Raw genomic sequence first — 20,216 nt, forward strand, 5'->3', positions numbered from 1 at the left:
TTAATCAGGGATATGAGAAATTAAAAAAAAAATTTTAAAAGACGCAGACATAATTAATTTTTAAAACTTTTTCATTAATTATAATAGAGTATGAAATGTCCAAAAATGGAGCAGTGGCTACAAGATACTTCTACCCTAATTCATATTAATTGGAACTACGAACGGACGTTATATAAATGAATTCTCATTCACGCAATTTATCTTAGCAATTAAATAAAATGATAAATAAGTTATTGACTTTGTAAAATAATAATGTGCTTATAAATGTCGTTAACTTTTAAAAATATAAAAAACTTTATACTTGTGCGATTGGCATAAAAAATTAAGATTATTTCTACTAATTAGTATTCTACTAATTATATTTTTAATACTTTCTCACTTATATTTTTTTACATTCACTCACATTTTAATTTTTATATAATTTATTATTATTTTTTTTTTTTAATCAATAATGGCATCGATAATAGAGTTACATTTAAAAGTATCTGTGATTATTATTATTATTATATTAATTGCATGTGTTTTATATTACTTTTTATCTGATCATTTAGTTAAAGAGCCAAATTCAAGAGTTTTTAATCTTACTCTCGTCATCTTTGTATTTTTCAAAGCTCATCATTTTTTTTATAGTTAACTATTTATTATTTATTATCATGATAATGATAATGCTTTAGTAATCAACCGTAAAATAAATGATTTTTTTTTTCACGCGCTAATAAAACATTTTTGTGCCAAATATTTAATTAAACTCGCATTGCATAAATATCCATGTAAATATATATATAAAAAAAAAAAAGAAAGAAAAAAAATAAACTAAAATGCATAACTCAATATTTATTAAACAATTAAATTGCACGTGTGTATTGCGGCAAATGAATTTAAGAAAAATAATTTGCGCGTAGCAAAAAATGTCGTTATCAAAAAATTATTGAAGTTTAATTAATTTTAGTAATTCATTAAATAATAACGATAAATATTTGTTTTAAGAAAATTGTAAAATAAATGTGCGTATTCGTGCGCGCTCGCTTGCTTACTATACCACCGTATACATATATGTCTAATTTATATATTATATTTATTTATTTATTTTGTGGATGGTATATATAATAATAATGAATAATAATATTAATATATCATACGAACAAATATAATTTAATATATATATAACTAACATTTATAACTTATTATAACTTAATTTATATTAATTACGGTAATTATTTCATTATTTTTTTGCACGTATAAAAATTTTTCACAATGCATTACTCCTTTTTTGTTTTTTTTTCTTTACTCCATTTTATAACCGACCTCAACATATACACGTAATAATTAATTCCATAACGCGGCTCATCACGTTTTATTATTACTATTATTATTATTATTATTATTATAATAATAATAATATTTTAAAAGTGTACTTTATTATTATTATCAACTGTTATTATTATTCTTTTAATTGCATGCGTGCGCGCACGTAAGTGTTATTTATTATGAAAAATATCGCTAATGTTTAAAATATTAATATATATGTATATTAAAAAAAAAATATCTCATTCTTTCATTTAAAACATGTACACAATTTTGTACACATATGCACACTAAACACACATAATATTCATTTTTATATATATAATTTTAATATTTTTATCATACACATATATTCCATTTGTTGGAAGAGTCGATAAAATTGTTAAATTTAAACCAAAATGTACAATAAAATCGACTTTGTTTTATTTATTTATCTAATTTATTTATTATAAATTTAAAAATTCATTTCTTCGTGTAAATAAATCGTCGAAGAGACATATGGAACCTCCCTCTGGGCCCGCATCAATCTCCTGACCGGCGGGGGGTTTTTTAATTACGAATTTTTTTAAACTTTTTTAGCAAATTATTATTTACAAACTCACTCAGTTTCACTGACCGATTGTTTGCGTAAAAAAAAAAAATTGTTATTTTAAGAACTAAACAAAAATACAAATAAGTTGTTATATATAAGTTGATATAAACAATTTTATAATTTATAATTATAAGTGATCTAAAAAAATTGAATAATAAATACATTATTTATACTAATTGATTTTACAATCGCTCTGTATACAATTAAAGTACGCACACTTCTAAAAAAAAAAAAAAACACTCCTTGAAATACTGTAAAATCTCACAAAATACTTATTAATTTTTTTTTTTTTTTTATAATAGAAAATTGTAATCTTAAGACTTTTACGAATGTGTCGTTTTGTTTGGTATATAATTAAAAAAATGTATTGAAGACTGTTTTAAAACGTTAACAGAGATTCAATAGTGTAATAAACGCGGTCATATTATTTAACAAAAAAAAAAAAAGAGATTCATATTCACAATAATCGTAATTATAAACTTTATATATATATTATTTAAAATTCACTTCGAAGGAGTTAAATTACTATTGAAAAAAACAAAACAAAACAAAGTAATACAATAACAATTGTGATGTACAATGAAGTTTAAAAAAAAATGTATTGAATAAAGTAAATTACTTAAAAAAAAAAAACCATTCATACAAATAATTTTAAAAAACTAACTCGCAAACACACGTTCAATATCAATTATTTCACTTGCCCACCAATAAAAACACGTGGTTCTTTTTATACGAATTATAAATATTGTTCGACGAGGTAACGAATCACAGTGTGTTAAGTGGGGATTTACAAGAGAAAAAAAAAGTAATTAAAAATAACTGAGATGTAATAATAATTAAAAATAAATAATTATTTTTGTTGCTTTTTCGGCGAGCCTCTATAATATAATTATTGTATTTAAATTTTGACGTTTAATTTAAATAAAATATCTAAACACAGTCGACTACCCGTCATAAGCCTGGTCTAGGGAACGCAGGAGAAATTTTTATTTGAATTTCAGTCCCCCCACCGTGCGTTAAGTTTCGTTATCGACTACTCGTTATAAGCCTGTTTTATTTTATGGGATTTTAAACGTCATATTCACGTTTTGTTACATACGTCAGTATCCCGATTTTTCGAGTGCTTATAGCGATAAAATAAATACTTATCTTTTTACACTAATAATAATTGTGATGTAAAAAATTATAATGACAGCGGTATTAATTACAGTACTAATAACAATAATTTTATTGATGGACACAATCCTCAATAAAACTGTTCAATTGTAATAGAAGCTTTAATTGTAATCAATGATTACAATTAGCAGCAATAAATTATATTTTACTTAATATTGATTAAATTATTCGCGAAACATCGATAATAAATTTTCGTTATGAATTTTGATATTTTTTTCTATTGTTAGTTTATAATTTTAACAATTTCAACAGAGGCTTATAACGGGATGTCTGGTATGAAACTCATAAAGTGGTTAAGGGGGGGAATCTGGACTCAGTACCTACCGATTGAGGGGAAGAGGCTTTTGAAGGGCAGGCTTATAATGGGTAGTCGACTGTACAATAAAATAATATAAATTTAAAATAAAAAAGAGAAAAATTTTTAATATAAAATATCTGCCGGCCGATCAAGGAGAAACATTCGTTAATTCGATTTTATTTAAATTTAACCCTCCATTATTTATTTGATTTGGTGAAGCTTCTCTTCGGAGACAAGATTAATTTTTTATTATTATTATTTCAAGATGTAATTAAATATGCCACGAATGACATTGACCCATCACTGCTCATACATTAAATGTATATTAATTATTTTTACGTGTACGCATTTATAATTAATTATTATTATTATTATTTTTTTTTAAATTATAATTATTATTAATTTTCCTTCGGTCTCTCTCTCTCTCTTTATTTATCTATGTCTCGATAAATTGAAAGTACTTTTATCTCGACAGTAATATAATAGTTGCCTAGATATTTGGCGTTAATTCATTTAAATCTTTCTTTTTCTTGTGTTACTATTTTTAGTTTTTTTTTTTTACTTAAATTATAATTATTTATTTATTTATTATTATTATTATATTTTTTGTTAATTCGAGGCAATGTAGAGAGGGTTGTGAATGGAAAATAATTTAAGTTGGGCAGACGACACTAATTGTAAGCAACGGCAGGAATGAAGTCACAAGAGCTCATATTGACGCAGATGCATACGTTGAATTATGTCACGGCAGTCATTGAATACTCTCTTGATGTTTTCCGTGTCGACTGCGCACGTAAAGTGTGGGTAACAGTAATGTTTTCCATCTCCACTAGCTGTACTGATGCGCTGAAATTATAATTAATACAAATATTTAGAATTAATTATATTACTAATTTTATTGTTAATAGTTTCAAAATGTATCTATGCTTTGATCGGTACTTATTTTTTGGGTATAATTAAAGGCATATCCGATCCTTATTAGTAAATAATTAGTAAGAAAAAATCCTAATACCGTAAGGGCATATAAAAAAAATTCAAAATTTTAATTTTTCCATTTTTGAATTTCTAATTGAAAAGAACATCAATTAGTAATAATAATAATTTTTTTTTATCTTTCCTCAAGATCTAAGATCTATTGAGACCAATTCTGCAATCAATGTATACATCAATGTTTCTAATTTAAATGTTAAAAATATTAACGTAAGCAATTCATTTTTAAGCTTTGCATTAACTATTGTAGAATTGGCCTAAAGACGGCGGTGCATAAAACCAACAAATATCGTCAATAAATTAATTACTGATAAGGATCAGTTGTGCCTTTAATTATGCCCAAAATATATCACTAATGTTTTAATTATTTCAAGTATATAAATAATTTTTCTTTTTAAAATAAGAAAAAAAAAACTTACAAGAAATTCATCTCGTATAAAATATTTAGCTCGTATTACTTCAGGTGCTTCTGTTGGTTCCGCAACGACGCCAGGTTCAACTGGCGTTTGATATCGTGAAAATTCAGGAAAATAATCCTCCAATTTATGTTTACCTGCTTTCACTTTTTCAGCTAATAAATCTTGTTTATTCAAGAATAAAATTACTGATATCGTTCGAAGCCACCTGTAACAAAAAAAGTAAAAAAAAAATAGTATCTCATAAATTTTAATTACGATCCTGAAGTTAGCAGACAATTGACAAATTTCGGATTTTTTTTTCTGCAATTCAATTAAAAAAAAATTGCACATGAAGAAAATTTAAAAGACTACAGGTGCAATTTTTTGAAACATTTGATTTTTTATAATTTATCGTTTTTAAAAAATCCAAAAATTATTAGACGTTGGTTAATTTCAGTATCATTTTTAATTTAGTAATTAATTAAAAAAAAATGTATACATATATATATATAGATATATATTACCGATTATTCCAAATACTTTTAAATAGATCAAGACTTTCTCTTAATCTCAATTTTGTTGGATCTTCCCTGAGTACCATATTATAACTACTGCATGCAGTGACAAATATAATTGCTGTTACATCATTGAAACACTGTATCCATTTTCTTCTTTCATCTCGTTGCCCGCCGACGTCAAACATGCTTTAAAAAGTGTTTATTTGAATAATTATATAAATATAAATTGAATATAAAGAGCTTTGTAATTAATAGCTAAAGTAAACTTACTGAAAATTGACTTTGTCGACTTGAAACCGCGTTTCGAATATACCGGAAGTAAGAACTCGACATCTTAAGATATCCTTTTAAAAAGGAAGTGAGCAAAGAAATTGTTAATTAAATTATTTTTATAAATATTTTTAAACATAAAGAATATTATAATTAAAATTAAAATGTACCTGTTCAGTCGGTGAGTAATCTGGTTTTTTTACAATGGCAACCTTATCTAAAAAGCTGAAAAAATAAAATAAATAAATAAATAAAAGATAAATTAAAACAAATATTTTATAAAATATAACAATTATCTTATTGTATATTCAAAATTAATAAAGATATGATAATTAAATTAAAAATAATCATCTTTTTATTTCATCATTTTATTGTTATTATAATATTTCAAAAAATATATAATAAAAATAAAATACAAAACAGGTCGGATATATGAGAATACTGAAGAGTGTAGAAGAATAAAATTGGAGGATAGTGAGCGATGGCAAGAGGACGAGGAGGTAAATCGATCGATGCCAGCAGTAGCAGCCGCGGTGGTGGTGTTCTACCCTAACCCCGAGTTTCTCTATTCGCTCCATACTCCATAGCAGCCTTATTCTCGGTGACCGAGCGAGTGAGCGCACGCTACATCTACACCCCCACATACTTTACTAGTCTTTATATATATATATATATATATATATATATATATATATATATATAGTTTGGTGTAGTAGTAAGAGGCCCTTCTACACCTTTACTTCTTGTTCTATACTTATACATTACACTAGACTACACACTTTACCTCTATCCTGAGATATATATCATTAGACATACATACTATAAATATATATATACAATATCACATAATGTAACTACATACTAGATATAACATGTACCTACTAGTAAAAGGGAGTATAAAGACAAACCCCGGCAATTGATGATAATACCGAGAAGCTAAACCCAACAATAACTAATAACTATCTATAAATCACTATTGTCGGATTAATTAATAACAGAATTCTTAGCATTGACATGATTACATCAACTTTATTATCCTCAATACTGGATTATTATTTAATATTAACGTTTATGTATGAGGTTTGTTACAAACACACTGTAAAAAGAGCGGTATCAAAAATAGAATCAATTTAACACCGCGCGGTGTTAAAATGAAATAACACCGGTGCAGGCGGTGTAATTTGGCGGTGTTAAAAAATTCAACGTATAGAAAATAGAAAAAAAAATGTATTCCATATAAAAAAGTATAAAAATTTAATGAATATTATCTGGACGAAATTTAAATTTTGCTATGTACTTATTTATGTTATACGTAATTAATTAAAAAATTACACAATTTTACGCCCACCATTTCAATCACCAATAATTTAATCAATTAAAAAAAATACTGTTTAACTTAATAGTGATCGAGTACGTAAAAATATTCACAAAGTAAAATATTTTAACAGCGGGAAATTTTTCGACACTGGTAAAGAATATTTACACCGGCGGTGGTGCTATTTTAATGTCACTTTCGGTTTTGAAATTTAACACCGAAAATTTTAATACCTACACCGCTTGGACTTACCCAGGTTTTTTTTTTACAATATATACATATAAGCATATAGAATATTTATTGGCTATTGGTTTTTAATTTAAAATATAAAAATTTTTTATGATGATTTTCGTATTATAAAATAGATTTTAAATATGATAAATTTTGATGAATAAGCCTCAAGGGAAAAAGATGATATATGGGTAGACAAGGGGATCTGAGTAGAACAAGTGTACGAGGAAAAACCGGCACGAGATTTTACTTATATCTATATTATATAATATATATGTATACTTGCGAGTATCTACACGCTTCTTCAACATTTTCGATACTTTTCTATAAATATCACTCGCTATTTATAAACGACAGCCTTTTCGTTTCCCGCAGCAGCTTCTCTATCCAACAAACGGGAAAAGAAAAACGGGATGAACGTTAAATTGCCGAGGGTAAAGCTCACATTGTTTATTCATATAAAAATATGTATTTATATTCAAAATCACAATGTTTTTTCTTTTGCTAAATTATATTAGCTGAGATGTTACTATTAATTTCTAGGTTTAAAAATGTTTATGACTGTTTCATTTTAGTAAATAATTTATTTATTAATTGTTTGTAATATCCTGTGTTAAACTGACTAATTAAAAAAAAAAAAAATAACTTGCATATGTTACAACACAAGCTATAAAGTTGCATCTATTGCGGGGGATACGGATAAAACTGCGAGCTAAAAATAGTCGTCGGTTGGTATAATTAAAGCATTGAACAATATGAGCGCGCGAAAACAAGTCACAAGGTATCGTATATATAAACATAATATCCACTGGTGAGTTGTTACATTGGGTATATAGGTAGGAAGAAGCGTTTGTAATGAACTGACATTATAAACTAGCCATAAAAGTCATAGGCAATCGAGACAAGGTCATATACATATAAGAAAACAAGATTATACGAAACTTAACGTGTCTATGATGATAAAAAATAAGAAAAAAATAACAAACTATTAAATAAAGGTATAAATCAAAATGAATAAATAAAATAAAAAAATAAAATATATATGTTATAATAGAGGGAACATTATTTTAATTTATCATATCTAATAAATTACATTATCTGGTAATAAAAGTCAAAACAATGTAACTAAAAATGTTGATAAAAAATTTTTTTAAAGCTTGCCGTCAAATAAAAGTAGATCGTACTAGTATATACTGTGTATATATCTATATATGTATATATGTATGTATAATATATACTATTATGCAAAGCGATTACCTCGTTGAGAGATATTGTCTCAGTTATTGGCGACAAACGACTCTAGCAAACTAATGCCTCTACTCAGTATGTACCCCGCAGTGTCCCTCTAGCAACCACCTTGCTATTCTTCTGTACATATATATATATATTACACCACCTACTGGGAATTTTACTACATCATCGTCGATCCCGATACAACATATTCCGGAATAAATTATCCGACGGTTTTTTAAACCATTTTTTTTTGGCGTATCGTTAACAACGAGACGTTATATCGCACATTTAATCTTACATTGGCTAAGTATACTGATGATTAGTAAGAAGAAAGAGAAGGAGGAAAAGAATAAATGAAGAAATGGATAAGAAAAAAAGCTGCGAAAAGTAAGAGGTAATAAGAAATGGTAATGAGAAGAACTGAGACCGGGAGGAAGTAAAAATCGAGAGCGTAGGCGGTATTATAAGTATTCACCATATTTTTTTAATATTTTTTTATCTCCAATGTGAATACTATCGTGCCGCAACGCCTACGTTATCGCCCTTTTTATCATGATCATAGATATCAGACCGTGTCGTGCGCTACTTGATAACACAGCAACTTTGTTAAAGACACACGAATTTTTTTTTTTAATAATCCGTATGACGACAAATATTTTTACTATCTTGTTAATACTAATTTACATATGTATTTTTTATTTATTACTCAATAAAATGTCAGTTTATTTACTAGTATTTTAAATTTAAATAACTTACTATTTTGCGCAGTCAATAAGTTGATACTCATTACTTCTTTCAAAACTTTGTTGTACACCCCGGTCTTTCCACAGCGCCTCGACTATTTCATAAAATTCCTGAAAGTAAATTTACACAGCTGTCATATAATTACATCTATATATAAATATATATTTTTGTATCGATAAATATAGATTGATATTAAAAGAAAAAAAAATTGCTGATTTAAAAATATTAAAATAAATAAATAAAAAATGAAGATTTAAATGATAAAAAAAATAAATGTATAATAAGAAAAAAAAAATTAGATGATATTGTTGACAAGTGTGGAATGGATATAACATCCATGATGTACCTAACCGAGTTTCTTGATGGTCGGTTCACCAGGTTCATAACGCGCCCGCGCGTACATCAGATTTTATTAATAAATATTCTCTTGGTTCGACGTTACTTCGATTAATCGATTGACCAAAAGCCCATTTCTGTCCTTCGATTATTGAAGCGTTGGGCTTCGGACTTAGCCATGTGTCTATCATAAAGATATACACAACATTCTATGTATATATTTATCATCATCGTTTTCCTACTCGTTCTCTTTATATTTTTACATTTATTTTATTTATATCTATACATATACTGGCGATTAAAAAAATTTTTTAAGCTCCACTAATGCTGAATCTTTTACGTATTCATTTTTTAGGCCGTATATAAATATATTGATAATAATAATAGTATAAAAATGTATGATTGTACACGTGTACTCTAATTTTATGTAGCAATGTAAGAAAGAAATAATATTGTGGTACAGAAACTGGCGACTGCTGACTCACCGGAGGGTAATCAAAGTCTGGGGAAGACGATACATCCAACACGTAGTCAACTTTACTTTGATTTGATGGATCCTCAAGCGTCACGGGTGGCACCAATGTGCTCATACAACCTGTTATCGTCTGAAATAAATTTTATCATATATAATATATTTGTATACATTTTTTTTTTATTTAATATATAGTTGATCGTTATTTTATCATCGTAATTCAACAATTGAGATGTCATTAATAAATCATTACTGATAAAAAAATTTATCATACTTTATATATATATATATATATATATATATATATATATATATATATATATATATATATATATATATATATATATATATATATATATATATATATATATATATATATATATATGTTTTTATTATAAACACTTACCACGATAGCATCTCGTATGTTTTTCTTTATATCCTCAATTTTTTGACGCTTCTCCCTATTAATAATTGATAAATTAAATTAAATTAATTTATTAATAATTAGTCACAATTATTAGCAATAAAACTATTTGTATTTTAATAAATTAAAAATTGTCGGGAAATTTGACAGATTTTAAAAATCGCATTGTCCGATTAACTGTCACAAGTGGGATAATAACAAACAAAAAAAAAGTAAATAAATAATAATAAAATTAACAACTCACGTTTCACTGAAGCCATTGACGTGCAATATTCTCATTTGTTTGACGATAGTACTTTTACCGGACTCACCCGCTCCTGTAAACATCAATTGCAATTATTAATTTAAATTACAATAAGTACCATAATACATTCATAATATAATTATTGTAAATAATAAATAATAATTAATAATTTATAATGATCAATCTTTAATAAAATAAAAATAAGTACACCCATTATTCTACGACTACACGGAAAAAAAAGATTTCTTCTTTTACTCAAAAAAATTTTGCATTATGAAATGAAAAGAAAAATTTTCTTAGGTCTAGAAGAATCTTCTCGGCTCAATAAAATTTTTTTTCCGCTCAAAAACAATTTTAGTTTTGAATTTATAATGCAAAAAATTTCTCAGGGCAAGTAAAAATTTATTTAAATCGAGTAACAATTATTTGTACCAAGAAATCCTTTTTTTCTGTGTAGTTAACGTTGATAAAATTTGAATAACCGATCGATATTTTTATTATCAATAAGTTTCTATAAATATATATTTATCATCATTATTATTTGCCGTAAAACCTGGGAGAATCAACTACTCATGTCATATATGATAATTATATGCCAAGGAATAATGTCGTCGACAGCTGTTGCTTCTTCTTCTTCTTCTTCTTCTTCTTGCTCTTGTTGATCGTCTCCGTCATTCGCGGGCAGAAACTCAGTACAGCTTATGCTTATGCTTCAGTTATGCTGTTGCTGTTGGTATACGACCCCCTGTCATACACTAGACGTAAGGCTCTTGGATCCAATTGGAACATCGTCCGTGATGATGTATATTAGTATATGTATACACGTAGTGTCGTATATAAAACGCACCGTTGCAAAAATAGAAAGTTGAGAGAGAATTTATGCCACAGTTGCGGATGGTTGTTTGCCTCGTTTCGATTAAACCAAACTAACTACATAACTCTCAGTATACATCACAAAAAAATATATATTATTTTTTACTTTTTACTCATTTCCATTCATACTATTTAATCATTCATCCATTCACCCATACAATAATCTATCCATCCATTCTCTTATCCATTCATCCATTCCTTTGCTTATCCAACCATCCATTCATCCATGCATTTAATTATCTTAATTTAATTACATCAATTATAATATTAATTAATTAGTTAATTAATCAATCGATCAATAATTTATAATTAGTATAATTATTACAAATAATTATAATAACAACAACATCAATAATGATGTCCCTGAAGATCGGAACGTTTTTCGCGCAACAAAAGTAAAAAAAATTCATGTAATTCGACTGCTTAAAGGATTATTCCGGGGATTAGGGGTAGTCTAAGATTTTCCGCTGACATACCAGCATTTACATGCGAAACATTTCTAGTCATCCAGTAAATTTTTTACTTTCCATTTTTATTTTTCGTTGCGCGAAAAACGTTTTGATCTTCAGGAACGTTAATAATGTATAAAAATATATCTTACCAAGTAACAGCAGCCGGTGGGTGGCTCTGTAGATCTGCTTATCCTTTTGTAATTGTTTAGTAATAGCGTCTGAACGCCTCTTCTGGTTCTTACTATCATCCTGACTGGCCTTGCTACTTTGGCTGCCGAAGCACCCCATGACACTCACACACAGGCCCATACACGCGTTATTTTTCTATTCCTTATTATTATTTTTATTATGTATTATTATTCTTTTACACTCAACACCACTCACTTTTGTTGCATGACAATATTATTACAATTAATATCAGTAATATTTTTTGTAAACAATATAACTAGCAATTATCTGGCTGATATTTAAACACTTACGAGTATACCGCCCGTGATTATTGCCAAAATAACAACAATAATATTATTATTATATAAACATCGTTTTGTTTATGTACTCTCCCAAATAAACGACGAATAGCACATAGAATTACATTGTTCCCTACACTCAGCAGAATCGGCGATCACTGTCTATTACAAAATATTAATTAATTAATAATAAAAATGAATAGAGGTATTAATAACTGACTGATATCTTTACACCATATCTCTAGCTGCACTTGCCGTATCTACTATCAATATAAATAATTAAAATTTCACTGACTAAATGTTTAATTAAAAATATATATTTTTTACGTTTCCTATCCAGAATTAACAAATTAACCTTCACCGGCACCAACACCTTTTTCTTCTTTTTTTTTTCTTCCTCTTCCTCGTCCTCGTCTGCCCCAGGCCCCTCCACCTTCACTGGTATCTTCTTCTTCCTTCACTGGCAGACCAACGACAGCAACTAAATCACCAGCACCAGCAACAGCTAACAACAATAATAACAATTATTATTATTAATACACCTTAACAACTTGTTCTTATCTGTTTGCTTGTCGCACTAAAGGCGTCAGAATTATTAACACGGGCGTATTTTATATTCGTAATTCCCGCGGTCTCTTTCGCTTTCGATCCGTTCAAAAAAAAAAAAAATTATTTTTCCAACCTACCCCTATTTCCCACTCTACTTGTATTATATATTTTTATTACTCTATATCTCTCACGTATTTTTAAACCCCAGTTCCGGGGCACCTTTTTTTTTTTATTTTTTCCTCTACTCTGACAAATGGGGTGATATGGAGTAGAGTTATATGGGGGATGGTGATAACCGAGCGCGCGCGCGCGCGTTCTCTTTTATTTTAAACACCTATTACACACAATACACGTTACCTTACACTATCAACCCCTTTACACCTTAAATTCGGTGTACTGGTGTACATGTAAAACCATAGCTATCTCACCCACTGTACACTACACTGACAGACTTGATGGTTGGTTGATACTCTGACTCTGGGTCTAGTCTAAGCAAGTCTAGGTACTGTTATAACATAACATAACACAACACAACGACAAGGAGACCATACTGAACTGATGTTTTGGACAGTGTAGGTGATGCCTGTTGAAGCGGCAGCCGCGTGTGTGATGGTAGTTTTAAAAAAGGGCGATAATCAACCGACCACCAACGTGACCAACGAACTGGCAGAATATATTGCTCAATATATATCACGTACCACTTTGATCAACACAATACTGTAGCACCTTTTCTTTGCTATTCTGCCTGATACATTAATAATAATTATAATAATAATAATAATAATAATAATAATTACTATTATTATTATTAATATTATTATTGACACTACCACTGCTGGTAGGTCTATGTCGGTCTAGGTCGTGTACTTGATGTAAATTATTCCACCTGATACACTCATACACTGAAAATTTGTTTTTGTTACTTATTTAAATTATTGTGATAATTGTTGCGATTAATAAATAAATTTTTTTTTAAATTTATAAAATATTATTTGCCGCACCTCGTCGATTGCCGCTGGATTAGGTGGTGCTGCTGCCCGTGTAAGTTGGCCGCGATAGAACGACTAGATCGCGAGAAAAAATATTAAGAAAATTAAAATGAGTAAAAAAAAAGTAGTTAAGTAAAAAAATAAATAACAAACAAACGTTTTGGTTGACTTGCCCTCTCTAATGCCACACGTTCTAATGACACTTGGAGGTCTTTTGCTGTTATTCTAAAACTTTTATTTTAGTATTAGTTATTTTTATAAATTTTTTTAGTCGGTTAATTTTTTTCAGTTTTCCAGTTGCTGGTTTTATAATAAAAGTCGCCGGCTTAACTCTCGGAACGACAGATCAGTAGATGTACCTCAGGCGAACTACCATCAAGCCACCGAAATTATTAATAAATTTAAAGTCAACGTCCATTATAGATTATATATATTTATTTACTTATATGATTAGTTATTTGTTGTATTTTTTCTGTACTATTAATTTTACGTATCACTGTTATGTTTGATAGGACGAATCTCGATAAATATTTAATTCACTTTTATTATTATTTATATTTGTCCCTATCGAGTTGGAGTATTGATGACACACCTTTACTTGAATTGTTGGCGTACTGATGTAATGTGTTCAGTTTAAATAGTTAGGTAGTAAGTTAGTTAGTTATAGTTATGTAGTTATAAATCGAGGAGAGTGACAAGCTACGACGACAATGACGACGACGACGACAACGATGACACACGGAGGCGCGTGTTCATCGAGATACAACCTCGTCTCGTTATTTCTCGTCCCCTACTCTTTCATATATTCTGATCTCAAGTTTTACTACTATACAGTCCAACACTCAACGGTAATCAGTATACACGACTCAAGTTTAAACATTTAAATATACTTGCTCACTATTTTCATATCCACCTCCTCGTAATTACTCTACGCCACACATAAAACCAACACACACTTTACTTCATATATCAGCCTATGCCACGGTCTCACTTTATTTAAACAGCCTCAAGTCTCCAACAATGCCTCGTCTTTACTTTATTTTTTTTATGTATATATATATATATATATATATATATATATATATATATATATATATATGTATTACACACTAGATACACCCTCTACTCCAATCCCCATTCACTTAAAAATTGTCTGCGCCAAGAATCTGACACTCACGAACTTTTCCTCAAAATTAATCCTCCATTTAATTTAAATTTTTTACTCCGAAATATTTTTTATTTCTAATTTATCTAGATTTTTAAACCTACTCTGTACTTATATGTCACTATAAATATATATCTACACACCCTAGATATTATCCATAAATGCATATATATAAATATACATATATATATATATATATATATATATATATATATATATATATATATATAGATGTATTACAGAACACGCGCGCGCACGCACATTTACTCACGTATACTAGAAACGACTGACGTATGACTTGACGGTAAGTATTGTATCTCTCCCAAAGTATATATATATATATATATATATATATATTTATATATGGCACGTACATATATATACCTGCTATATATATATATATATATATATATATATATATATATTTATGTATATAATATTTAATTTAACAATTAATGTTACCAATATTTACCATCTAGCTACAAAAGTTGGAATGTTAAAACCAGGCCTCCAAGAACGGTATCATCCCTCCGCCCTATTCGTATTTGTTATATATTTGTATATATATATATATATTTATTGAGGAGTGTATGTGAGTATAACAAGTGTATGTAACACGGTGAAAAAAAGAAAAAAAAATGACGGACACAGGCCGCCCCCGCACCATACACTAGGGTCCAAGCGTTACGATCTCGTCGTCGGACGGACCGCACAAGTCCGTCGCGTGTACCTCCTCCTCGCGCCTCACTCGCGTACTCGAACCGCGGTCTCAGGCTCGCTCGCGCCCACCTCACTCAAGGATTCCCGAGGAAACTCGCGACCGTAAAGTCCGAGGCGAGGTGTTCCCTGTAGCCAACATGTCGTCGTCTGTGTCTCTGCTGCTGCTGCTATGCCCACCACTGCACGACGGCTCACTCCACAATCACATCGCCCACCAATACAGATTGTGCCGAGTAGTCAGGCGGGCTAAAAGATTCCATACGTGTATCGATTTACCGCGGTACCCATGTCCCCGTGGGACCAATCTCCCTATTGCATCTCTATAACAAGTTTATATGTACAACGCATGCTCTTGCTCTTTAATCCACGGGTTTTATGTCATTTTTATACAGCACTGCCGCTTACTGTCGACGAACTAACAGTTCGAGGATCGATCGGTTCATTTCGGCTGTTATCAATATACGTATGCACACACACACACACACACACACACACACACACACACACACACACACACATATACGCTGTAAAAAGAGCGGTGTTAAAAATGGACCCAATTTCACATCGGTGTTAAGTCGGTGTAAAAAAAAATTCCACGTATAGAAATTAGAAAAAAAATATGTATAAAAATTTACTGAGAATTATCTGGAAGAAATTGAAATTTTGTTATGTACTTGTTTAAATAATTATTTATGCTATACGTAATTTATTTAAAAATCACACAATTTTACTCCCACCATTTCAATCACTAATAATTTAATTTATTAATGAAATACTCGTTAGCTGTAGTGATCAAGTACTTAAAAATATTCACAAAGTAAAATATGTTAACACCGGTAAAGAATATTTACACCGTTTGAACTTTATGAGATTATATTCCGCGTTGAACTTCAACACTTACACCGCCTGGATTTACCCCGATTTTTTTTACAGTGTATATTTATGTAACTATTTGACCGAGGACTCCAAGTATTGGAAATATAAATTATTTTTTTTACTCTTAGTATTAACGATCTTACAACTATTACCTGGAAATAAAAATATTATTCATTAAATTTCATATCCATATTTATATAAAAAAAAATTTATAATCTTTTATTAATATTAAACATTAATACAGACTTTTTTTTTAATCAGTAATGACTAATGCGTTTGATTTAATACAGCTTCAAGTATTTAAAAAATATATTTATTTATAATAAACTATGTTTACTTATATAATATACAATGTATATTAATTAAAATATTTAAAGATTTTTGTATAATATTTAAGATTTTCTAATGTCTAATAAAATTCCACCTGGACACTAATGGCAAATGTAATCTCACATGTTTTAATAAATATGTGTATAGTAAGTACTCATAAAGTAGTTTTAGCGTGCGGAAGTTTAAATATTATATTTGTTTATTTTTTTAAAATATATTATTTGTTGTTTTTGTTGTTGTTGTTGATTTATCAAATTGAATGTAATAAAAATTTAGAGCACGCCATGCCAAACTCAATCACCAAAATTGGCATCGTTTCAAGATGCACAACTTGCCGCACAAAGACAGTCATATCTCTAACCGGAATCATCATCATCATCATAAAATAACATGATTCGCAGATAGACTCAATTATTTTCACGCTCTTTCATTAATAATTAATGTCATAAAAATTACGTATCAACCTTCGTATTACTCTTGAAATCAGATTCTGAATCATTTGCTAAAATTGCATTTATGTCTATATCCTGAAGATTTATTGCGGGATTTGAATTGGTACCTATTGAAAATAACATTAAATACTTTATTATTTAAATTTTTAAATTATTTACGACTTATATATAAATTTATATTAATAAATTACCTGCATGAGCTAAAAATAAATCTTTCAAAAAACCCAATTCCTTGCTCAGCATTTTTATTTTTTCTTCCAACAATTCATTCTCTGTTTTTAATTGATTAACACGTTCTAAGGTCTGCTGTGTTCTTAATTTACTTTTTACTCTCGATCTTTTAACTGCCTGCAAATTGAAACAAAAAAATTTAAGCATAATTCATAAATATCATTGATCCTTATTGATCCTGAAGTGAGTAGACAATTAACAACTTAAAAATTTTTTTCAACACTTTAATTTGAAGCCATTCTCAAATTTTGATAGTTAATTTGAATAAAGTTTAAGCATTAATTGAAAAAAGGGACGATTTCACCGAGACATAGATTTGTAAAAAAATTATTTACAGTTAATTTCAATTAGGAGTTACATGAAATTTGGTAAACAAATTTCAGTAAAATCTTTATGTCAATTTTACAATTTGAATTTTCAAATCTTATAGGCTAAAATTTATTTATCAAATTTCGTTTAACTTCTAATTGATAACAACTGTGAGTAATTTTTTTAAAAATTTATATCTCGGCGAAATCGTAACTTCGTGTCCTTTTTTCAATTAATGCTTTGATTTTTTTGAAATTAATTAATAAAATTCTAATACTTATTTCAGTTCAAGGTCATTGAATATTTTTAAAAACTGTGGGTCAATGACTGAGAATGCCCTTAAAATAAAAAACTACAAATGTACACATGTAGAAACTTATTAAAACTATGGGTCAGTTTTTAAAACCGGGTTTATTTTTATCAAGATTGAAATCAGAATTGCTGGTATATCTGTTAAAAAAAAAAACCCGGTTTGAAAAACTGGCCTATAGGCGAAACTTTTTGAAATATTTATTTTTTAAAATTTATCCTTTTTAAAAAAATTAAAAAATCATCAAACGTCGAGTGATTTCAGTATCATAACTATTATAGAATACATTTAATATAAATGAATAATTATAATTATAAATAAAATATTAACCTGATTATTTCTATCACGTCGTCGGCGATAATCAACATCGTCATCATCATCACTTCCTTTTTTTCTGCGGTTACTCGTGTTCTCCTTATTCTTGGGTGCCATCTGTAATAAATAAACAAACAATTAAATTTTTTTATTAAATATAACTAATCATAGTATATATTAACAACTGTGTAAGTATTAAGATAAAATAGATTAGCAAATATGCGTATGTCTATCAAGTAAAATACTGTTTTTTTCCTTTTATTTATCATTAAAGAATAATTTAGTCTTATCTATTAATCTAAAAGATATTTATATTTAAACATTTAAAGATAATGAAAAATTAAAGATCGAGTCCACCTGTGTCATATGTTTGAAATTTTACATAAAAAATATATCCACATACACATATATGAATAGTAATATAAGAATAAATAAAGATTTATTTATGAAGCAAGCATTTAAAAATGTTCTTGTGTATGTGAACTTGTGATCGATGTTTTTTAAATGGAGTTTCTACGAGACACTGGAAATTTACACGGTCAAGCAAGGCCTTATTGGTCTGTCATCATGTTGTGACACAAAAAAAAATAATAGGAAAAAAAAAATTAATTAAGACAATTAATACTAACATACTAACCTTTATTTATTTAATTGCTCGATATACTTATTACTTATCGAAAAATTTTTTTAATCGCACTCCAATATAATAATTGTCAGGAAAAAAAATTGACGTTTGAAATAAAATCCAGTTATTGGACGTATGAACTTGTAATGAAACACAAAAAGATGATTCACGTTTACGTTAATAAAAATTGTTCAATTAAAAAAAAAAATTTTATAAGTACACTATAAATTTAAAAAATGTTTTATTTGAACAACAATAAAATTTACTTATTATCTTGTCAGTGATTCTTGTGCAATGAAAATTTCTTTACTGAATTGGAGAATGATGCAATCTCCAATGCGAATTAATAACAAATAAAAGATCGCGTGTCGATCTGGCGCGTGGTAATTTCTCTTGATGACATATATGTGTATAGGTATTCATATATAGGAAGAATTAGAATATATTAAATTTACTATAGTAATTACCAATGATCAGAAATACCAACATTTAAAAAATAAATTGATGAATTCTTTAAATTTAAATTTATTGGCGGTTTTTATTTTAAAATTTGTTTTGAATATTATCTTTTTGTTTTAATTATTACTCAAGTAAAACAGAGACAACTTAGAGATGTCATAAAAATGTCTTTTAAAAGGATTGTCAAAGAAAATTTTTTTTCTTTTTCTTGTCTTAATCCTGCGTGTGTACACTACATTTTTCGAGACACGACATATGCACTGAGTCTTTTGGAAAACAGTCAAGTTTTAAAAAAATCTGAAAAAAGTTCTGGATTACTTCATGAAGTGTCTAAAACATAGCCCTGAAGTTGTCTAAGTCAAAAGTTTAAAATTGTTCTTAACAAAAATTGAAGAATAATTGAAAAGCGAATTTGTTTTTTAAATTGACTGTTCCTCCAAAGACCCAGTATACAAACGCACGGTTCAAAAAATTATTTCAATTAAAAAAACATTTAGATTACTGATTTGTCAATTATTTTTAATTTACTTTTTATCGTCACTTGTACC

At 28.1% G+C, this 20,216-nt stretch overlaps 2 protein-coding genes across 8 annotated transcripts; both read right to left on the minus strand.

The window, feature by feature from the left end:
• Window positions 1–2,156: 2,156 nt before the first annotated feature.
• Window positions 2,157–16,004, minus strand: LOC103572952 (guanine nucleotide-binding protein G(s) subunit alpha). 6 transcript variants are annotated; one of them, XM_008551777.3, is made up of 12 exons: window positions 14,034–14,910; window positions 13,889–13,951; window positions 12,021–12,843; window positions 10,547–10,619; window positions 10,285–10,339; window positions 9,892–10,011; window positions 9,083–9,180; window positions 5,718–5,772; window positions 5,548–5,621; window positions 5,284–5,463; window positions 4,781–4,985; window positions 2,157–4,217 (listed from the first exon to the last, which is right to left on the minus strand). In XM_008551777.3, exons 3-12 carry the CDS (start codon window positions 12,178–12,180, stop codon window positions 4,071–4,073), a joined length of 1,167 nt encoding a protein of 388 aa, XP_008549999.1. In that variant the 5' UTR covers window positions 12,181–12,843; window positions 13,889–13,951; window positions 14,034–14,910; the 3' UTR covers window positions 2,157–4,070. The 6 variants fall into 6 exon arrangements, with proteins under 6 accessions (XP_008549999.1, XP_008549997.1, XP_008550002.1 ...); XM_008551775.3 differs by lacking the exons at window positions 13,889–13,951; window positions 14,034–14,910 and adding an exon at window positions 15,514–16,004; XM_008551780.3 differs by lacking the exon at window positions 13,889–13,951 and having other exon boundaries at window positions 14,775–14,910.
• Window positions 16,005–16,934: 930 nt separating this feature from the next.
• Window positions 16,935–19,614, minus strand: LOC103572951 (CCAAT/enhancer-binding protein gamma). Of its 2 annotated transcripts, XM_008551774.3 has the most exons (5): window positions 19,476–19,614; window positions 19,222–19,349; window positions 18,600–18,701; window positions 17,611–17,767; window positions 16,935–17,526 (listed from the first exon to the last, which is right to left on the minus strand). In XM_008551774.3, the coding sequence occupies exons 3-5, from the start codon at window positions 18,699–18,701 to the stop codon at window positions 17,420–17,422; spliced, it is 366 nt and encodes a 121-aa protein (XP_008549996.1). In that variant the 5' UTR covers window positions 19,222–19,349; window positions 19,476–19,614; the 3' UTR covers window positions 16,935–17,419. The 2 variants fall into 2 exon arrangements, with proteins under 2 accessions (XP_008549996.1, XP_008549995.1); XM_008551773.3 differs by lacking the exons at window positions 19,222–19,349; window positions 19,476–19,614 and adding an exon at window positions 18,942–19,063.
• Between the last annotated feature and the right edge of the window lie 602 nt (window positions 19,615–20,216).

Source organism: Microplitis demolitor, chromosome 3 (assembly GCF_026212275.2).
Source record: "Microplitis demolitor isolate Queensland-Clemson2020A chromosome 3, iyMicDemo2.1a, whole genome shotgun sequence".
Classification (NCBI taxonomy): Eukaryota; Metazoa; Arthropoda; class Insecta; order Hymenoptera; family Braconidae; genus Microplitis; species Microplitis demolitor.